This window comes from Gallus gallus, chromosome 2, assembly GCF_016699485.2.
Source record: "Gallus gallus isolate bGalGal1 chromosome 2, bGalGal1.mat.broiler.GRCg7b, whole genome shotgun sequence".
NCBI lineage: Eukaryota > Metazoa > Chordata > Aves > Galliformes > Phasianidae > Gallus > Gallus gallus.
In genome coordinates, this window is record NC_052533.1 from 109,921,716 (window position 1) to 109,942,704 (window position 20,989).

Below are 20,989 nucleotides of genomic sequence, written 5' to 3' on the forward strand. Positions count from 1 at the left end.
TACCTGTAAATACTTTGTCAGGTACTGCCAAATTAGTGTTTGGTGTTTTGTTTGTTTGTTTTTTAATATTGATTTTAGAATCTAAGGGGAGGTGAAAATGATCAAGTTATACAATGTGTGATATCATCTGTCATTCTGAACTTCGACACAACACCTGGTTCTAAAGAGATCACAATGACCCTGCAGAAATTGGCAAAGGCTGCAGTGAAAGCCTTTGGACAAAGATGAATCACAACAGGATTTTTTCAGACTCCGTCACTTACCAGGCTAAAACTAGCACAGTAAATTCTCACAGAAAAGAAAGTATTTACCCAACAGGTCAGAGTACTGTAAACTGTAAATCTTCATTTGTTCACACAGGTACCACGGAGACATTTTTGTGATTCTGATGAGCTGTTAAAGCAAGCTCCAATGTGGCAGCACAGTCCATACAGAGCCCAGGAAGCCAATCCTCCTGTTCAACACCTGTTTCTAGCCCAGACCAAAATTTGGCTGCTTCTTCATCCAGGCTACATATCTAACGGCTTGCAGGAGCAATAAACATGTACTAAGCATATTAAGGCATTTTCTGTGGCTCAGTCCCGGATGTCAGTACTGCTCTTCCATGTTTCCCTTCTCTCTCTTCTTCTTTGAATGGTACCAGGTTTGAATTCTTTGTATAGCTGTTGCATACTGTAAATCTGAAGCAAAAGTTTAGAGAAAGTCATCTGGGAAGATATAATATGAACAGCAGAAATTTTAACACCTTGCTTTAGGAGTAAGCTACCCTTCTGGTCCATAAAAGCTCAACTTCGGTCATCTCTAAGCCTCCACTTACCAGAGCAAGAGAAGGAAGCTGCTGGCACATCATTCTCTTCCCAAAACCAAGCTGTACCCACACTGTCACCACAGGGCCCTGAAGCACTAAATCTGCCACCATGGCATCTACCTACAAGCCATATGCCAGATTTTGGGAGAAGACGACTGAATAAATTAAGTGAGCTGCTAACAGGTGGATAGTGCTGTTACATAGACTGTTCAGTAGTAAAAGCTAAAGCTAATCAGAACTTTTCAGACTAAAAACTGACACAGCATGAAGTTTTATATCTTGGTTGAAATGTAAAGGCTTTCAAAGTTTAAAAGCTACAGAACAACCCTGTGTTTTCTGACTGCAACCAAGGTCTTCCAGAGCCTACAGTTATAGGCCTGTCATAAAACAGAAGGTGGAACCCTACGGATGGGTAGGTTCTTGTGCCCACAAACTGCTGCTATGCACAGGTCCTGGAGAGCCTTCAAGATGCGATCAGCACTCGACTCCTGCAGAAATCCCAATGCTGGCATAGGAATTTCACAGTCCTGGTTCAAATTACAGACTGCACAGAAAGCTCCTCCATAGCCAGCCAAGCTCCTAGGCTTCCTACTGTACAGTTGATGCCACAGACTCACTGAAATTACAACTTTTGGGCCATGCAAATCAGGGCTGGAAGTGTCAGAGCTCACAGGTACCAGGGTATCCATACTACACCAGACTGTAAATGAAACACCACTTTTTAAATATCATCTCCAAACAACAAATTTCTCAGCAAAATGCAGGTAAGTCTTCAACTGAGACAGGGGAGGTTTAGGTTAGATATTAGGAGGATGTGTTTCCACACTGAGGGTGGTGACACACTGGAACAGGTTGCCCAAGGAGGTTGTGGATGCCCCATCCCTGGAGGCATTCAAGGCCAGGCTGGATGTGCTCTGGGCAGCCTAGTCCAGTGGTTGGCCACCCTGAACATATAGGAGGGGTTGAAACTAGATGATCATTATGGTCCCTTTCAACTCAGACCATTCTATGATTCCACAATTCTATGAAAGTGCCAGGTATTGCACATCTTAATTATGCAGTCACAGCTTCCAAGCTATAATCATAGAACGCCTTAGATTGGAGAGGATGTTAAAGATTGCCTAGTTTCAGCCCCCTGCCATGGGTAGGGTTGCCAACTGCTAGCTCAGGCTGCCCAGGATCCCATTCAGCTCGGCCTTGAATGCCTCCAGAGATGGGGCATCCACAACATCTCTGGGCAGTGTGTGCCAGTGAGTAAAAAATTTCTTCCTAGCATCTAACCTATGCTGCAATGAGGCCTCCCTGGAACTTTCTCTTGTCCAAGTTAAACAAGCCCAACTCCCTCAACTTTTCTTCATTGGAGAGGAACTCCAACCCTCTTATCTTTGTGGCCCTCCTCTGGACTTGTTCCAACAGCTCCCCATCCTCCCCGTACCCTGGGAGCATACAGTACTCCAGATGGGCCCAACAAATGCAGAGTAGAAGAGGATAATCACCTCCCTCTCCCTGCTGGCTACCATCTTTTGAAGCGGCCCAGGATACAGTTGGCCTTACAGGCTGCAAGAGCACACTGCTGGCTCCTGCACAGCTTCTCATCCACCAGGACCCCTCAACCCTTCTCTGCAGGGCTGTTTTCAAGGTGATTTTCAGAGTTTGGACTCGTATCTGGGATTGTCTCAACCCACATGCAATACTTTGCACTTGGCCTTGTTAAACTTAGGGTTTCATGTGCTCACTTTTTGAGTGAGCAGGTCTCTCTGGATGGCATCCCTCCCTTCTATTGTCTCAACTGCAGCACTCATCTATGTATATGTAGTAATGTTAGCAGAGCAGCAGAGAGGAGAATAGGTTTGTATAAAAGACAAACAATATTTAGATGCTTGATGACAACAACACACTCCACAAACTTCTGCTTTCACAGGCATGGATATACCCCCTCCCCATCCATGCTCCATCACTTTGTGCCCAACATTACAGCTATAACCACAGGACCAACTTTTACAGCATCTTCAAAAGAGGTCTTGGGCTCTACTTATATCAGCAAGAAGCGTGAAACAAGTGTCTTATTTATAGAGTAAGAGTTAGCACTAAGAATCTAGTCCTTCACCCTGCATGCATTCCAAGGGCCTCATTTCAAATCAACTCTTACCTGGTCCAGATGACTGAGAACTTGCCAAATAATCCATCAGGGAACACACAGCATACATCTTGCAGTTTAGCAGAGAGCAATATTCATTCCCCAGACACCCCTCTGTGGTGCCAGCTCAAGTGTAAAATCAGGGAAGACATTGAGCTTCAAGAGCACTGCCCCATACTCTTTCAGCAGCTGTCTGGACAACCTGTATTCCTCATCACTGTGGGAACATGCAGCACTGAAATAAGATCCATCCAAATAACCCTCAAACTGAAATCAGTTGATTTCTATTCAGACCTTATCATCTATCCTCATGACACTAACTTCAGTTATCAATGCCTATGTTTCTTACATACATAAGCAAGCAGTAATCATTAATCTATATTGTTCACTTTTAATCCAAGAAATCATTACAAATTGTCATCCAGAGAAGTAACGTCTCTCACCCTTGGTTGGTGGTCAAATTTTAGTTACCTACAATGAAAATCCAGACTGAGAAAGAAATTTCCTCAATTAGTTTTCCACTGAAGCATCCTATGCTTCCTCAGGAACTTGTACCACATGGATTTAAGTCACATCCTCTTATTTCCTACCATTTTAAAAAGTGAATGCTGTGAATGTTAACTGCTTAGTGTTTCAAGTGCCTGCAGCCAAGTTCCTGCATAAGCAACAACACTGTTTCTGCATGCCAAATCAATAATCTTTAACTCACCAACACTTGCATCATCTACAGTATGTGCTAGAAAATTAAAAAACAACTTGGCAGGCAAATAATTTTACTTAATGTCAAATTAAATATGATGGTTTTTAGAATGACGCCAAAACTCCGGATACTGAAAATATTCGTAAAAGCTAACAAAAACACTCCATGAAATCCCAAGTTCAACTGTTACTGAACATTTTTATTAAAGAGCAAAAATCACTTGAACTTCAATCTATAATTTTAACATTGATGTTATACGGCTCCACTAATGATTTTTACCACATCAATTTCCATTAGATGAGTTTCTTCTTCTCATCTCCCAGCCCATCCTGTACACCTTTTTTTTTTTTGTCTCAGAAAAGGAAAAATCCCCCACTCAAAACTGCCCCCACATATTTGCATTTATTTACAATATTAACACTATTTTGAGACTTGGTATTTATTTTAGTACTGTTAATCATCACTTTTCACGCTGTCACATTCCCTACAGAACACCAAGTCAAAACTCTTAATTTCTCTGGAGATAATATAAAGGGACTTATGTTTGCTTTTCCCATAAAGTCAAAACACTGATAACCCACTCAAAGAACAGAATATTTTTTCTAGGTTAATATACATGGAATGAAAATAGTAATATTCTTTATTATGAGAATAAATACATAAAACAAATGCAATATATTATCCATATTTACTCAGATCCAGAATATAACAAGAGACATTCATCAGAACTAGTTGAACAAATTTTCACTAAGCCAACAACACTGGAGGAAAGCTTACACACTAGTAGAAGGCGAAGAACATGGATTTCACTGTTTTCTTGATATTAAAAGACAAACATACTCTAGATAGAAGCACAATCTGTAATGCACCGATGGAAGTGTTTAGCTCCGTGCAGTGGCGGTTTGAGGTTGTTCTGATTGCAATTGCTTCCCAAGGTACTCCCTGAAATAACAAAAAAGTAGTTTGAGAAACATTCTGGAAAGGAAGGAGTAAGAATGGTAGTGGGCATTATAAACAGAAAAAAAAAAAATCTTACATTTAGTGTTATTCACATTTAGAGATTCAAATGCATTTTACATACTACATTTTGAGCTTCAAATCAAGTCTACTAGTAGTAGCTTCAGTTGACTATTTAATATTAGGGTACCTAAGCTTTTTAGGTATCTATCATCTAACCCTCTGAAAATAAGGCATGAATTGAACATGACCAAAACTGTCAAGAAAAAAGGCCCAATGTTCATGCTTAGTCCTGGGAACTGTTACGAAACACCCACTAACCCCACAGATTCTTCTTGCCGAATATGCATATTAAAAGGTCATTGCAAAGTATTTTAAAAGGATCGCTTCATGTAAACCAGCTGCATAAGCACAAGTAATACCGGTAGAAATATTGACAGTTTAACCCATAGGCAAGCCAAATCTTCATACAGCTTAAGGGACGCTGAGGAGCTTTGTTTTCAAGCTGGAAGAAAGAGAAGAGATCCAAGCCAGGCCTGCTGTACAAAACCACTTCATTTAAAATGTTTGCTTCGCCTTGTTTTGAAATCCATTAAATCAATTATTTTGTACTGTACTCTCAACTATTGAATAAACTCCTTTCACTCCTCTCAGCACCAATACACAAATCCTATGGAAAACACCGAACCATTTCATTTAAGTCTTCCCATCTTTCACTGTTTAACCTACACAGGATAAACATTGGAAGCAGTTCAGAGAACTGTTATTCAAAATCAAGTTCACAGAACATTTAAACCCAGAAGAAAACAAGATCAGTTCCTACTGAACATTCTAAAAACTACTTTTCAGTCTAATGTCTTCTTGAACTGCTATTCCCTATGCATAATAATTTCTACTGCAGAATAGAGTTTGGCAGTTTTAAGACTAAATGGCTAGAAAAGCAAAATTCCAATGAAGTACAATCCTAGCTTCAAATTCAGCTAGCAAAAAAAAAAATAATTTGTATGCTTGAGCCGTGCATTACAATTTAGCACCTTCTCTTCAAAGTTTTATCAGGTGTTTCTGCAGGATCACAGTATTTTAATACGACTCTTTATTGTACTATGTAGTTTTCCATCCTCAAAATAGAGGCTCCTGATGGCAAAGAAGGAAATCATAATAGAATAGTTCAGGCTGGAAGGGATTGCTGTACTCAAAACTGTACCACTAAAGTAATTGAAATTTGACAGCCAACAAAAACTACAGCCAGCAACTATGGAAGGGCTTCAAAAAAAATCAAATCTCCATCTGTTCTCTCTCCCACTCCCCCATCCCCCTTCCTGGTACACAACTATGTGCATGTAGTACATCTTCGCTCACACTCAAGCCCTGAAAGCAATAATGCACACAGATCACCTCACAGCACAAGCCTGACAAGTTATTCATTCTCAAAACACACATGGACCACTTAGAACATGAATTTCCTATGAAATTATTCAGAAGCATAAAAAATATCAATCAAGCTAACAATCCTTCACAAATTGCATGGTTTATGCTGTCTCAAAATTATAGTTGACACATACTAAAACCCAACCACAGTACACTGTATTCAGCAATAAAATGTCTGTTGAAAAGGCAGAGAAGCATGGTTTAAGCATTCAGACGTATTCACCTTCCACATGCTGTTACAAACACCGGTTACTCTTCAGGTTGATTATCATTTCTGAAATGTGTTTTACTGGTTAACCTAGGAAAAGTTCTTGAATGGGCTACACCTGGTGACGGGTAGATCGATAAGACACTCTCAGTAAAGATTTAGGCTTTCACTTTCCTGTGAAGCCTTAGGAGGCTGATAGGTCACTCTGCCAGGCCTCTGATCACCTCTCACACACCTTCCACTAAAACTCAAGCTACTCTGGCTTCAGCAACCACCTGTTTTCCCTGTTAAATACTAAAATACATGAAGATACAAGGTGTTTAAGTGTTTATATTTGATCCCATCATAAAATCAAACATTACTGTAAGCTTCAGTCTCCATCCAAGCTGAGCATGGGTATCCATCATCATGCTGTTACCTACTAAGCATCTAAGATCTGATTTATCCCACACTGTTATTCAGCCAAGATTTTAAAACATGTGCTGAGGTTTCAGAATTAATCTTTACACCACAGAATTAAAGTTACCCTTAATAATGCAAGCTACACAAAGTATTTAAAACAAATAGCTTCACAAAATATTTAAAAGAAACATCTGACACAGACTAGAGGTACATACTACAATGGAAAGCAATTAGGAATAGAAATGCTTTATCAAATAAGCTATAAACCCACAAATGGGACCACTTCTCTCTATTTTAAACATAGCTCATTATTTCTTTTTTCCTAATAGCAGAAGAAGACCAACTTTACAGTAAGGGAAGCATAACGATCGGTCTTTAAGATGGTTAAATTCAGAAGCAAAAGTAATAACAGTATGACATACAAACATGGCTACCACTGGTACAGGTTTATGCAAGCCTCATCAGCTCAATTATATAGACTAAGGTAAAACAAATTCTTCTAACATTTGACATAGACAAGTTTTGGGACTTTCATACCTATTGTCTTTTACTACACAGATTTCACAAGTAATGGTTTTTCCTTTCTAGTCAGGCCAAGCTGATCTTTCTTAACCAACATACACTGAGTGACATGCTGAAGGTATACAAAAGTACACTTTACATACACAGTATTCCAGTTGACACAAATTTAATCAACAATTCTTCCCACTGGAAAGCCACCTTTCATCTGAGTAGGCACCATATTATTGTAGAGAATACTTCAAGGCAGTCAGAAGTAGAAAAGATTTTCTGATTACACATACAGCACCTGTCCAGTCATTACATAATGTTGATTTGCCTTTCAAATCATTTAAAGGGGTGAAAGAAAATGAAATTCTGCGTACCAGTAATATTGGACACATTTAGAAAGTATGTAATGCTTTATTCTCTAACTACTGGCCAGAAAGGGAAGGAAAATTACCACACACCTACTGGTGCTTCCTTAAGATAGTATCCAGAAAGTTCCGTGCTCTCAGGAAAATACACAAGGATTTGATCCAATACGTAAACCATCAAATTCACTAAGTACAGGGTAAGGAGATAACTGAACTTGCACAAGATCTTACTTCAAAATTATATGCTAGTTTTCAGATTTAGTAAAGGACTTGCCTACAACAACCTATGATAGATGGAAAATTTAAGGTACATAACTTCTAAAGGTCATGTACTAAAGGAATAAGCTTTGTAGTTCAATAGCACTTCTAGTCTAGTTAGGTCTAACTTTTCCTTAAAGAGCAAAATGACACAATGGAAAACCTGAAGACTGTTTCAGCAGGCATGGAAAAAGAAGTAGGTGAAGTATAGCAAAAATGAAGGGTAAAGTTTTCCCATTCTGTCATGTACGCCAATATTTGTTTTAAATCTTATCTCCAATTAATTAGAATTAAAAACAAGGCTATCTTAAAAAAAAAAATTACAGATTCTATACAATGGCAAGACATGGAACAAAGCTAAACTGTTAAGCAGACAGGTTATAAGTTTTAAGCGTTTTTTTCCTGCCCCAAATGGAGATTCTAATGTAATAAGCAATGTAATAATATCAGTAGGCAACCTAAAATGCATCACCTCATTAAGGAAAACATAATTCACTGTATGGATGACAGCCCTCCTTATGATGTGACATGCAAGATTAACACACATCTTCAGACTGTATTGAATTATTTCAGGAGCACTGTAGGAAGCTCACTCTGACTCAGCAGTTCCTTTCAGAGAGGTTTTGCCTGTTTTTCAGAAGAAAGGTGCCAGAGTTTCACGACTTTACATACAGGCTACAATGAAACAGAAGATCAATGAGCCTCTGCTACTCAAACATTTTTAGTTTTCCCCAGGGGAATTCAATTCAACAATATTCCTTCTTATTAGGGAAACAAGATAAAGTCATTTTTCATTTATGTGATTTGTCATGGGCTAACACTCACTCACAGACATTTGGTGAATTAAAAAGAATTAGACTAAATCATGCGATTTGGTTCAGAAGAGGCTCTGTATTGTGATTCACTCGGCACAATGAACTATAAGCACACTGCTTTCAATATTTAAGAGCTTCAACCTTGTACATAACACCTCAAAACTGTCATAGATCACTGAACTGAATTTTACAATCAAAACTTGAGGACATCACATCTTTAAAGTGACACTAATCAGAAGTGAAACTATCAGAAATTGCTTTGGTGACATTGTTTTTCCTACTATTCAGGATAGCGCTTGGAAGCAAACCATTTCTTTGAAGAGGTAACTGAGCAGGGTAGTTGATATTTGTCTCATTAAGAGAAACTCTAGAAATAAAATTTGTTTTTACAAATGGTGCAGATCTCACAAGAAACAATTATACAGTGCGAAATCCCAGAGGGCACAAGCACAACACAAACTACAGCCCCTAATGATATTGAATGGAACTGTACAAGGACACATTTATGTCTGCATAAAAGGATGGAGCACTAATACTACGCATCAAATGTGCCTATGATTAATTGGATTTTTGCTCAATTTCTCTCATTATAGCTAGAAAACGTGCTCTTGATTTTTTTTTTAATTAGACTTTGTTTTCTCAAGTTTTTCAATTAGTTAAGTTCTAGTTAGCTAACAGCAACTGAGAAGAAATAGTATTGATAATGAAGACCAAGAAACTGGATAAATGTTAGATTTAAGCCTGATGTGTTAAGCATTACATCTCTCTTGCGGGGTTAGGAGTAGACTTTATGTCTGCCAGTTTACTATCATTACACCCTGCACTTCTTGGTACAAGAGCCAGTAAGGTTCAGAAGCTCAGGAGATGCATAGGCTTTGGATAACAATGTCCAACCAAAGAGAAGAATAATAAGAAATGTTGACTGTTCAATATTAACCCTAGAACAACAGCTTCTAAAGAAATCGCATCATAAATTCTAGGCTGTTTGAAGTCTTTTGTTTGCTTTAAATGTCTCTAAGCATACTAGTCATTTTAAAATATGAAGAGCAAGCAATTGTCTGGTAAACACTCTCTGAAAAAAAGCTTATTTGAAGCTTATCTGAAATTGTTGCTTTGTTCAATAGGCAGTTTATTAACTCTGTTTCCAATAGATGTGCATCAGTCATGCATCCTAATTCCCATTGTTAATATCCTCCAATTCACTCATACTCTGCACACCGATGCCTATTCACTGAATCACTTTTTATTCTAAAAGCCTACTCATTTGAAGGTTTCTAGCTCAGCCCACACAAGTGAAAGGACACTGCAGAAATTAGGCATCACACCTGAGCCCAGAGGTAATGTTTGCAATCCCTCACTAACAGTAACTCACTACTAAGACTTAAGCAGGAAGATGTAACAACACAGTCTACTACTTTAGTCAGTGTGAGCAATCGCCAAAGATGCTGCAAGTTCAGTCATTATCCTGACTCAGCCAGAGGAAAAATGAACTTGCAGCCAGATCCACCACGGTTTTAGTACTTTAGTGAAAACTGAAAACCTTTGATCTACAGAGGTTAAGCCACCATATTTCACAATACACTTCCATGGAAAAAAAAAAAAAAGAGTACAAATAATACACTTCTGCACATCTCAGCTGACAATAAGTCACATAGGGCACTACCCTCTGAAAACTATCAAAGCCAAGGATGTTTCTCACACACATGCAAAAAGGCACAGAAGAAAAAAGACAGTAGAAAAAAATCTCACACTTATTTCCATGCCAAACTCCCTCACCTGCCAATAACAGGTTTTTAGTCGTCAGTAGTGCCAGGACTAGCATGTGCTTCGTTCAAGTGAAATTAAAGCACAGGATAAGTTACCATTTGAAGACCTTAAGTGATGCTAAAAAAGACATGTTCTCTTCCTGCTTCATCAAACGCGTGATCATTTAACGTGCAAATATAAATGGAATATTTAACTTAAATTACCTCACCTGAAAAAAACAACAACTTGTCAGCAGTTGCTGCCTTTGCCAAGCTAGTTTTGCCTGACAGAATTGCCATTAAACAGAATGCCTGCCAGTCTGATTTCCTCCCCATTTATCCCTGACTGAAAATCCCCTACAGAAAAGACAGCTGAGCAGCCTGTAATGAACTACTCAAATTACTTAGAAATTAAATGTCTCCAAGTTGACTTCACAGCAGTCTAAGGATACAGGGCTGTTTTAAACAGATAGTCACTTCAGGTGCTCCATGGCAGTCCCTCACTCTGGTTGCAGAAGTTCCCCACACTCTTATGCTATGCTAGGCACAGTACTCACACCGAGCCCCAGCCTGGCAGAGAAAGCCTTTATTTGCTTGTCCTCTTCTAGTCCCCCGGATGTAGGAAGAGCCTCACTGCCTTTGTCACACACATACAACAGACAGTAATTTAGATAGGTTTTACCACACCAATTAAACTCGAGGAAAAACAGTTGCCTCACGTGGAATAGCTGGGATTCCAAAATGCATGGAAGCAAGGGGAAAACACTTATTTCTTCATCTCTGAAGATCAAGGTAAGCTAAAGGTTGACTTTGCCAAGTCAAAGTTTTCATATTATGGCAAAACAATGCTAGATAAGTAGGCCCTGAACTGCACTACAGGGCACCTAAAGGGACTGGTTTCTCTGCTCCACATACAAGCTACTGAAGAGCAGCTCATACATATCAAAAACCAGATCTATAAAAAGACAGACTTAAATTCTTACATGTAGCTTGTGCTAAAGAAATGATGCATCACTTATCTGAGTCCATCACAAGAGAACACTTCTTTTGCAATTAGGAGGATTGACAAGGACAATGGGTCCCAAAGACTCTCCTTCCAATAAGTATTAATGAAAAAAAAATCCCTACAGAAGTGACAGTACAAGTCTGAAAAATGCACTAACTTAATATTGACACCTCCGTAGATCTGAAACTAGATTTAACTGCAATTTCTATCTCCATTCTCAAGTCTAAAGGTTCAGAAGCTGTGAGAGAAAAACAGGGGCTGATATGTTCACACTACAGAACCAAGACAAACCCAGAAAAGCAGATTTGATATACATAAGATTAGAAGACAGAAGCTGAAAATGAAAAAAGTCAGACTAGGCACCCAGAAAAACTTTTACTGCCAGTGAGGAACATGCTAGAGAAAGGAAGATGACTATTTTTATTACCAGATTTTCAAGACATTAAAACACATAACAAAGATGACCTTTCCCCTTGTTTAAGAAAAATTCAGTAACCAGGCCTTGCACGCTGTAATCTCTACTAAGAAATAGAGAAATTATGATACCAAGAACATTTCATGGCTTTTTTCGTTGTGTTGTTTTGATATCAAACTGAGAAGCATGTTGGAGTATAATACACAATCCTGTCCCCTGATTAGGTCGTGCCTCACCACACATTTAGTTTTTAACTCCACACATACAGAAAATGAATATTATTTATCGAAGTCCTCCTTACAGGTAGAGAAGATATACTCTATAATTTAAATGTGGTTTTCTCTGTTCGATAAGGCTGCCATGCTATGAAAGAGGAAGCAAGAAAACATGAATGTGATTACAAGCATGTCAGTTAAAAAAAAAAGTAATTTAGAAAGAAAGCGGTAAAATTACCATTTTTAATAAAAAGAGGGGCACGGCGGGAAAAAAGAGGGGCACGGCGGGAAAAAAGAGGGGCACGGCGGGAAAAAAGAGGGGCACGGCGGGAAAAAAGAGGGGCACGGCGGGAAAAAAGAGGGGCACGGCGGGAAAAAAGAGGGGCACGGCGGGAAAAAAGAGGGGCACGGCGGGAAAAAAGAGGGGCACGGCGGGAAAAAAGAGGGGCACGGCGGGAAAAAAGAGGGGCACGGCGGGAAAAAAGAGGGGCACGGCGGGAAAAAAGAGGGGCACGGCGGGAAAAAAGAGGGGCACGGCGGGAAAAAAGAGGGGCACGGCGGGAAAAAAGAGGGGCACGGCGGGAAAAAAGAGGGGCACGGCGGGAAAAAAGAGGGGCACGGCGGGAAAAAAGAGGGGCACGGCGGGAAAAAAGAGGGGCACGGCGGGAAAAAAGAGGGGCACGGCGGGAAAAAAGAGGGGCACGGCGGGAAAAAAGAGGGGCACGGCGGGAAAAAAGAGGGGCACGGCGGGAAAAAAGAGGGGCACGGCGGGAAAAAAGAGGGGCACGGCGGGAAAAAAGAGGGGCACGGCGGGAAAAAAGAGGGGCACGGCGGGAAAAAAGAGGGGCACGGCGGGAAAAAAGAGGGGCACGGCGGGAAAAAAGAGGGGCACGGCGGGAAAAAAGAGGGGCACGGCGGGAAAAAAGAGGGGCACGGCGGGAAAAAAGAGGGGCACGGCGGGAAAAAAGAGGGGCACGGCGGGAAAAAAGAGGGGCACGGCGGGAAAAAAGAGGGGCACGGCGGGAAAAAAGAGGGGCACGGCGGGAAAAAAGAGGGGCACGGCGGGAAAAAAGAGGGGCACGGCGGGAAAAAAGAGGGGCACGGCGGGAAAAAAGAGGGGCACGGCGGGAAAAAAGAGGGGCACGGCGGGAAAAAAGAGGGGCACGGCGGGAAAAAAGAGGGGCACGGCGGGAAAAAAGAGGGGCACGGCGGGAAAAAAGAGGGGCACGGCGGGAAAAAAGAGGGGCACGGCGGGAAAAAAGAGGGGCACGGCGGGAAAAAAGAGGGGCACGGCGGGAAAAAAGAGGGGCACGGCGGGAAAAAAGAGGGGCACGGCGGGAAAAAAGAGGGGCACGGCGGGAAAAAAGAGGGGCACGGCGGGAAAAAAGAGGGGCACGGCGGGAAAAAAGAGGGGCACGGCGGGAAAAAAGAGGGGCACGGCGGGAAAAAAGAGGGGCACGGCGGGAAAAAAGAGGGGCACGGCGGGAAAAAAGAGGGGCACGGCGGGAAAAAAGAGGGGCACGGCGGGAAAAAAGAGGGGCACGGCGGGAAAAAAGAGGGGCACGGCGGGAAAAAAGAGGGGCACGGCGGGAAAAAAGAGGGGCACGGCGGGAAAAAAGAGGGGCACGGCGGGAAAAAAGAGGGGCACGGCGGGAAAAAAGAGGGGCACGGCGGGAAAAAAGAGGGGCACGGCGGGAAAAAAGAGGGGCACGGCGGGAAAAAAGAGGGGCACGGCGGGAAAAAAGAGGGGCACGGCGGGAAAAAAGAGGGGCACGGCGGGAAAAAAGAGGGGCACGGCGGGAAAAAAGAGGGGCACGGCGGGAAAAAAGAGGGGCACGGCGGGAAAAAAGAGGGGCACGGCGGGAAAAAAGAGGGGCACGGCGGGAAAAAAGAGGGGCACGGCGGGAAAAAAGAGGGGCACGGCGGGAAAAAAGAGGGGCACGGCGGGAAAAAAGAGGGGCACGGCGGGAAAAAAGAGGGGCACGGCGGGAAAAAAGAGGGGCACGGCGGGAAAAAAGAGGGGCACGGCGGGAAAAAAGAGGGGCACGGCGGGAAAAAAGAGGGGCACGGCGGGAAAAAAGAGGGGCACGGCGGGAAAAAAGAGGGGCACGGCGGGAAAAAAGAGGGGCACGGCGGGAAAAAAGAGGGGCACGGCGGGAAAAAAGAGGGGCACGGCGGGAAAAAAGAGGGGCACGGCGGGAAAAAAGAGGGGCACGGCGGGAAAAAAGAGGGGCACGGCGGGAAAAAAGAGGGGCACGGCGGGAAAAAAGAGGGGCACGGCGGGAAAAAAGAGGGGCACGGCGGGAAAAAAGAGGGGCACGGCGGGAAAAAAGAGGGGCACGGCGGGAAAAAAGAGGGGCACGGCGGGAAAAAAGAGGGGCACGGCGGGAAAAAAGAGGGGCACGGCGGGAAAAAAGAGGGGCACGGCGGGAAAAAAGAGGGGCACGGCGGGAAAAAAGAGGGGCACGGCGGGAAAAAAGAGGGGCACGGCGGGAAAAAAGAGGGGCACGGCGGGAAAAAAGAGGGGCACGGCGGGAAAAAAGAGGGGCACGGCGGGAAAAAAGAGGGGCACGGCGGGAAAAAAGAGGGGCACGGCGGGAAAAAAGAGGGGCACGGCGGGAAAAAAGAGGGGCACGGCGGGAAAAAAGAGGGGCACGGCGGGAAAAAAGAGGGGCACGGCGGGAAAAAAGAGGGGCACGGCGGGAAAAAAGAGGGGCACGGCGGGAAAAAAGAGGGGCACGGCGGGAAAAAAGAGGGGCACGGCGGGAAAAAAGAGGGGCACGGCGGGAAAAAAGAGGGGCACGGCGGGAAAAAAGAGGGGCACGGCGGGAAAAAAGAGGGGCACGGCGGGAAAAAAGAGGGGCACGGCGGGAAAAAAGAGGGGCACGGCGGGAAAAAAGAGGGGCACGGCGGGAAAAAAGAGGGGCACGGCGGGAAAAAAGAGGGGCACGGCGGGAAAAAAGAGGGGCACGGCGGGAAAAAAGAGGGGCACGGCGGGAAAAAAGAGGGGCACGGCGGGAAAAAAGAGGGGCACGGCGGGAAAAAAGAGGGGCACGGCGGGAAAAAAGAGGGGCACGGCGGGAAAAAAGAGGGGCACGGCGGGAAAAAAGAGGGGCACGGCGGGAAAAAAGAGGGGCACGGCGGGAAAAAAGAGGGGCACGGCGGGAAAAAAGAGGGGCACGGCGGGAAAAAAGAGGGGCACGGCGGGAAAAAAGAGGGGCACGGCGGGAAAAAAGAGGGGCACGGCGGGAAAAAAGAGGGGCACGGCGGGAAAAAAGAGGGGCACGGCGGGAAAAAAGAGGGGCACGGCGGGAAAAAAGAGGGGCACGGCGGGAAAAAAGAGGGGCACGGCGGGAAAAAAGAGGGGCACGGCGGGAAAAAAGAGGGGCACGGCGGGAAAAAAGAGGGGCACGGCGGGAAAAAAGAGGGGCACGGCGGGAAAAAAGAGGGGCACGGCGGGAAAAAAGAGGGGCACGGCGGGAAAAAAGAGGGGCACGGCGGGAAAAAAGAGGGGCACGGCGGGAAAAAAGAGGGGCACGGCGGGAAAAAAGAGGGGCACGGCGGGAAAAAAGAGGGGCACGGCGGGAAAAAAGAGGGGCACGGCGGGAAAAAAGAGGGGCACGGCGGGAAAAAAGAGGGGCACGGCGGGAAAAAAGAGGGGCACGGCGGGAAAAAAGAGGGGCACGGCGGGAAAAAAGAGGGGCACGGCGGGAAAAAAGAGGGGCACGGCGGGAAAAAAGAGGGGCACGGCGGGAAAAAAGAGGGGCACGGCGGGAAAAAAGAGGGGCACGGCGGGAAAAAAGAGGGGCACGGCGGGAAAAAAGAGGGGCACGGCGGGAAAAAAGAGGGGCACGGCGGGAAAAAAGAGGGGCACGGCGGGAAAAAAGAGGGGCACGGCGGGAAAAAAGAGGGGCACGGCGGGAAAAAAGAGGGGCACGGCGGGAAAAAAGAGGGGCACGGCGGGAAAAAAGAGGGGCACGGCGGGAAAAAAGAGGGGCACGGCGGGAAAAAAGAGGGGCACGGCGGGAAAAAAGAGGGGCACGGCGGGAAAAAAGAGGGGCACGGCGGGAAAAAAGAGGGGCACGGCGGGAAAAAAGAGGGGCACGGCGGGAAAAAAGAGGGGCACGGCGGGAAAAAAGAGGGGCACGGCGGGAAAAAAGAGGGGCACGGCGGGAAAAAAGAGGGGCACGGCGGGAAAAAAGAGGGGCACGGCGGGAAAAAAGAGGGGCACGGCGGGAAAAAAGAGGGGCACGGCGGGAAAAAAGAGGGGCACGGCGGGAAAAAAGAGGGGCACGGCGGGAAAAAAGAGGGGCACGGCGGGAAAAAAGAGGGGCACGGCGGGAAAAAAGAGGGGCACGGCGGGAAAAAAGAGGGGCACGGCGGGAAAAAAGAGGGGCACGGCGGGAAAAAAGAGGGGCACGGCGGGAAAAAAGAGGGGCACGGCGGGAAAAAAGAGGGGCACGGCGGGAAAAAAGAGGGGCACGGCGGGAAAAAAGAGGGGCACGGCGGGAAAAAAGAGGGGCACGGCGGGAAAAAAGAGGGGCACGGCGGGAAAAAAGAGGGGCACGGCGGGAAAAAAGAGGGGCACGGCGGGAAAAAAGAGGGGCACGGCGGGAAAAAAGAGGGGCACGGCGGGAAAAAAGAGGGGCACGGCGGGAAAAAAGAGGGGCACGGCGGGAAAAAAGAGGGGCACGGCGGGAAAAAAGAGGGGCACGGCGGGAAAAAAGAGGGGCACGGCGGGAAAAAAGAGGGGCACGGCGGGAAAAAAGAGGGGCACGGCGGGAAAAAAGAGGGGCACGGCGGGAAAAAAGAGGGGCACGGCGGGAAAAAAGAGGGGCACGGCGGGAAAAAAAGAGGGGCACGGCGGGAAAAAAGAGGGGCACGGCGGGAAAAAAGAGGGGCACGGCGGGAAAAAAGAGGGGCACGGCGGGAAAAAAGAGGGGCACGGCGGGAAAAAAGAGGGGCACGGCGGGAAAAAAGAGGGGCACGGCGGGAAAAAAGAGGGGCACGGCGGGAAAAAAGAGGGGCACGGCGGGAAAAAAGAGGGGCACGGCGGGAAAAAAGAGGGGCACGGCGGGAAAAAAGAGGGGCACGGCGGGAAAAAAGAGGGGCACGGCGGGAAAAAAGAGGGGCACGGCGGGAAAAAAGAGGGGCACGGCGGGAAAAAAGAGGGGCACGGCGGGAAAAAAGAGGGGCACGGCGGGAAAAAAGAGGGGCACGGCGGGAAAAAAGAGGGGCACGGCGGGAAAAAAGAGGGGCACGGCGGGAAAAAAGAGGGGCACGGCGGGAAAAAAGAGGGGCACGGCGGGAAAAAAGAGGGGCACGGCGGGAAAAAAGAGGGGCACGGCGGGAAAAAAGAGGGGCACGGCGGGAAAAAAGAGGGGCACGGCGGGAAAAAAGAGGGGCACGGCGGGAAAAAAGAGGGGCACGGCGGGAAAAAAGAGGGGCACGGCGGGAAAAAAGAGGGGCACGGCGGGAAAAAAGAGGGGCACGGCGGGAAAAAAGAGGGGCACGGCGGGAAAAAAGAGGGGCACGGCGGGAAAAAAGAGGGGCACGGCGGGAAAAAAGAGGGGCACGGCGGGAAAAAAGAGGGGCACGGCGGGAAAAAAGAGGGGCACGGCGGGAAAAAAGAGGGGCACGGCGGGAAAAAAGAGGGGCACGGCGGGAAAAAAGAGGGGCACGGCGGGAAAAAAGAGGGGCACGGCGGGAAAAAAGAGGGGCACGGCGGGAAAAAAGAGGGGCACGGCGGGAAAAAAGAGGGGCACGGCGGGAAAAAAGAGGGGCACGGCGGGAAAAAAGAGGGGCACGGCGGGAAAAAAGAGGGGCACGGCGGGAAAAAAGAGGGGCACGGCGGGAAAAAAGAGGGGCACGGCGGGAAAAAAGAGGGGCACGGCGGGAAAAAAGAGGGGCACGGCGGGAAAAAAGAGGGGCACGGCGGGAAAAAAGAGGGGCACGGCGGGAAAAAAGAGGGGCACGGCGGGAAAAAAGAGGGGCACGGCGGGAAAAAAGAGGGGCACGGCGGGAAAAAAGAGGGGCACGGCGGGAAAAAAGAGGGGCACGGCGGGAAAAAAGAGGGGCACGGCGGGAAAAAAGAGGGGCACGGCGGGAAAAAAGAGGGGCACGGCGGGAAAAAAGAGGGGCACGGCGGGAAAAAAGAGGGGCACGGCGGGAAAAAAGAGGGGCACGGCGGGAAAAAAGAGGGGCACGGCGGGAAAAAAGAGGGGCACGGCGGGAAAAAAGAGGGGCACGGCGGGAAAAAAGAGGGGCACGGCGGGAAAAAGAGGGGCACGGCGGGAAAAAAGAGGGGCACGGCGGGAAAAAAGAGGGGCACGGCGGGAAAAAAGAGGGGCACGGCGGGAAAAAAGAGGGGCACGGCGGGAAAAAAGAGGGGCACGGCGGGAAAAAAGAGGGGCACGGCGGGAAAAAAGAGGGGCACGGCGGGAAAAAAGAGGGGCACGGCGGGAAAAAAGAGGGGCACGGCGGGAAAAAAGAGGGGCACGGCGGGAAAAAAGAGGGGCACGGCGGGAAAAAAGAGGGGCACGGCGGGAAAAAAGAGGGGCACGGCGGGAAAAAAGAGGGGCACGGCGGGAAAAAAGAGGGGCACGGCGGGAAAAAAGAGGGGCACGGCGGGAAAAAAGAGGGGCACGGCGGGAAAAAAGAGGGGCACGGCGGGAAAAAAGAGGGGCACGGCGGGAAAAAAGAGGGGCACGGCGGGAAAAAAGAGGGGCACGGCGGGAAAAAAGAGGGGCACGGCGGGAAAAAAGAGGGGCACGGCGGGAAAAAAGAGGGGCACGGCGGGAAAAAAGAGGGGCACGGCGGGAAAAAAGAGGGGCACGGCGGGAAAAAAGAGGGGCACGGCGGGAAAAAAGAGGGGCACGGCGGGAAAAAAGAGGGGCACGGCGGGAAAAAAGAGGGGCACGGCGGGAAAAAAGAGGGGCACGGCGGGAAAAAAGAGGGGCACGGCGGGAAAAAAGAGGGGCACGGCGGGAAAAAAGAGGGCACGGCGGGAAAAAAGAGGGGCACGGCGGGAAAAAAGAGGGGCACGGCGGGAAAAAAGAGGGGCACGGCGGGAAAAAAGAGGGGCACGGCGGGAAAAAAGAGGGGCACGGCGGGAAAAAAGAGGGGCACGGCGGGAAAAAAGAGGGGCACGGCGGGAAAAAAGAGGGGCACGGCGGGAAAAAAGAGGGGCACGGCGGGAAAAAAGAGGGGCACGGCGGGAAAAAAGAGGGGCACGGCGGGAAAAAAGAGGGGCACGGCGGGAAAAAAGAGGGGCACGGCGGGAAAAAAGAGGGGCACGGCGGGAAAAAAGAGGGGCACGGCGGGAAAAAAGAGGGGCACGGCGGGAAAAAAGAGGGGCACGGCGGGAAAAAAGAGGGGCACGGCGGGAAAAAAGAGGGGCACGGCGGGAAAAAAGAGGGGCACGGCGGGAAAAAAGAGGGGCACGGCGGGAAAAAAGAGGGGCACGGCGGGAAAAAAGAGGGGCACGGCGGGAAAAAAGAGGGGCACGGCGGGAAAAAAGAGGGGCACGGCGGGAAAAAAGAGGGGCACGGCGGGAAAAAAGAGGGGCACGGCGGGAAAAAAGAGGGGCACGGCGGGAAAAAAGAGGGGCACGGCGGGAAAAAAGAGGGGCACGGCGGGAAAAAAGAGGGGCACGGCGGGAAAAAAGAGGGGCACGGCGGGAAAAAAGAGGGGCACGGCGGGAAAAAAGAGGGGCACGGCGGGAAAAAAGAGGGGCACGGCGGGAAAAAAGAGGGGCACGGCGGGAAAAAAGAGGGGCACGGCGGGAAAAAAGAGGGGCACGGCGGGAAAAAAGAGGGGCACGGCGGGAAAAAAGAGGGGCACGGCGGGAAAAAAGAGGGGCACGGCGGGAAAAAAGAGGGGCACGGCGGGAAAAAAGAGGGGCACGGCGGGAAAAAAGAGGGGCACGGCGGGAAAAAAGAGGGGCACGGCGGGAAAAAAGAGGGGCACGGCGGGAAAAAAGAGGGGCACGGCGGGAAAAAAGAGGGGCACGGCGGGAAAAAAGAGGGGCACGGCGGGAAAAAAGAGGGGCACGGCGGGAAAAAAGAGGGGCACGGCGGGAAAAAAGAGGGGCACGGCGGGAAAAAAGAGGGGCACGGCGGGAAAAAAGAGGGGCACGGCGGGAAAAAAGAGGGGCACGGCGGGAAAAAAGAGGGGCACGGCGGGAAAAAAGAGGGGCACGGCGGGAAAAAAGAGGGGCACGGCGGGAAAAAAGAGGGGCACGGCGGGAAAAAAGAGGGGCACGGCGGGAAAAAAGAGGGGCACGGCGGGAAAAAAGAGGGGCACGGCGGGAAAAAAGAGGGGCACGGCGGGAAAAAAGAGGGGCACGGCGGGAAAAAAGAGGGGCACGGCGGGAAAAAAGAGGGGCACGGCGGGAAAAAAGAGGGGCACGGCGGGAAAAAAGAGGGGCACGGCGGGAAAAAAGAGGGGCACGGCGGGAAAAAAGAGGGGCACGGCGGGAAAAAAGAGGGGCACGGCGGGAAAAAAGAGGGGCACGGCGGGAAAAAAGAGGGGCACGGCGGGAAAAAAGAGGGGCACGGCGGGAAAAAAGAGGGGCACGGCGGGAAAAAAGAGGGGCACGGCGGGAAAAAAGAGGGGCACGGCGGGAAAAAAGAGGGGCACGGCGGGAAAAAAGAGGGGCACGGCGGGAAAAAAGAGGGGCACGGCGGGAAAAAAGAGGGGCACGGCGGGAAAAAAGAGGGGCACGGCGGGAAAAAAGAGGGGCACGGCGGGAAAAAAGAGGGGCACGGCGGGAAAAAAGAGGGGCACGGCGGGAAAAAAGAGGGGCACGGCGGGAAAAAAGAGGGGCACGGCGGGAAAAAAGAGGGGCACGGCGGGAAAAAAGAGGGGCACGGCGGGAAAAAAGAGGGGCACGGCGGGAAAAAAGAGGGGCACGGCGGGAAAAAAGAGGGGCACGGCGGGAAAAAAGAGGGGCACGGCGGGAAAAAAGAGGGGCACGGCGGGAAAAAAGAGGGGCACGGCGGGAAAAAAGAGGGGCACGG

General features: G+C 48.3%; 1 protein-coding gene across 2 annotated transcripts in view; it reads right to left on the minus strand.

The window, feature by feature from the left end:
* Positions 1 to 3,316: 3,316 nt before the first annotated feature.
* Positions 3,317 to 20,989, minus strand: part of ATP6V1H (ATPase H+ transporting V1 subunit H) — a 66,351-nt gene continuing 48,678 nt past the window's right edge. The window contains exon 14 of one of the 2 annotated variants that reach the window (NM_001197326.2): positions 3,317 to 4,587. In NM_001197326.2, coding sequence (NP_001184255.1) covers positions 4,527 to 4,587 — 61 coding nt within the window. In that variant the 3' untranslated portion in view covers positions 3,317 to 4,526. The remainder of the gene's footprint in view (positions 4,588 to 20,989) is intronic. The other variant, XM_040685643.2, reaches the window with a different exon arrangement.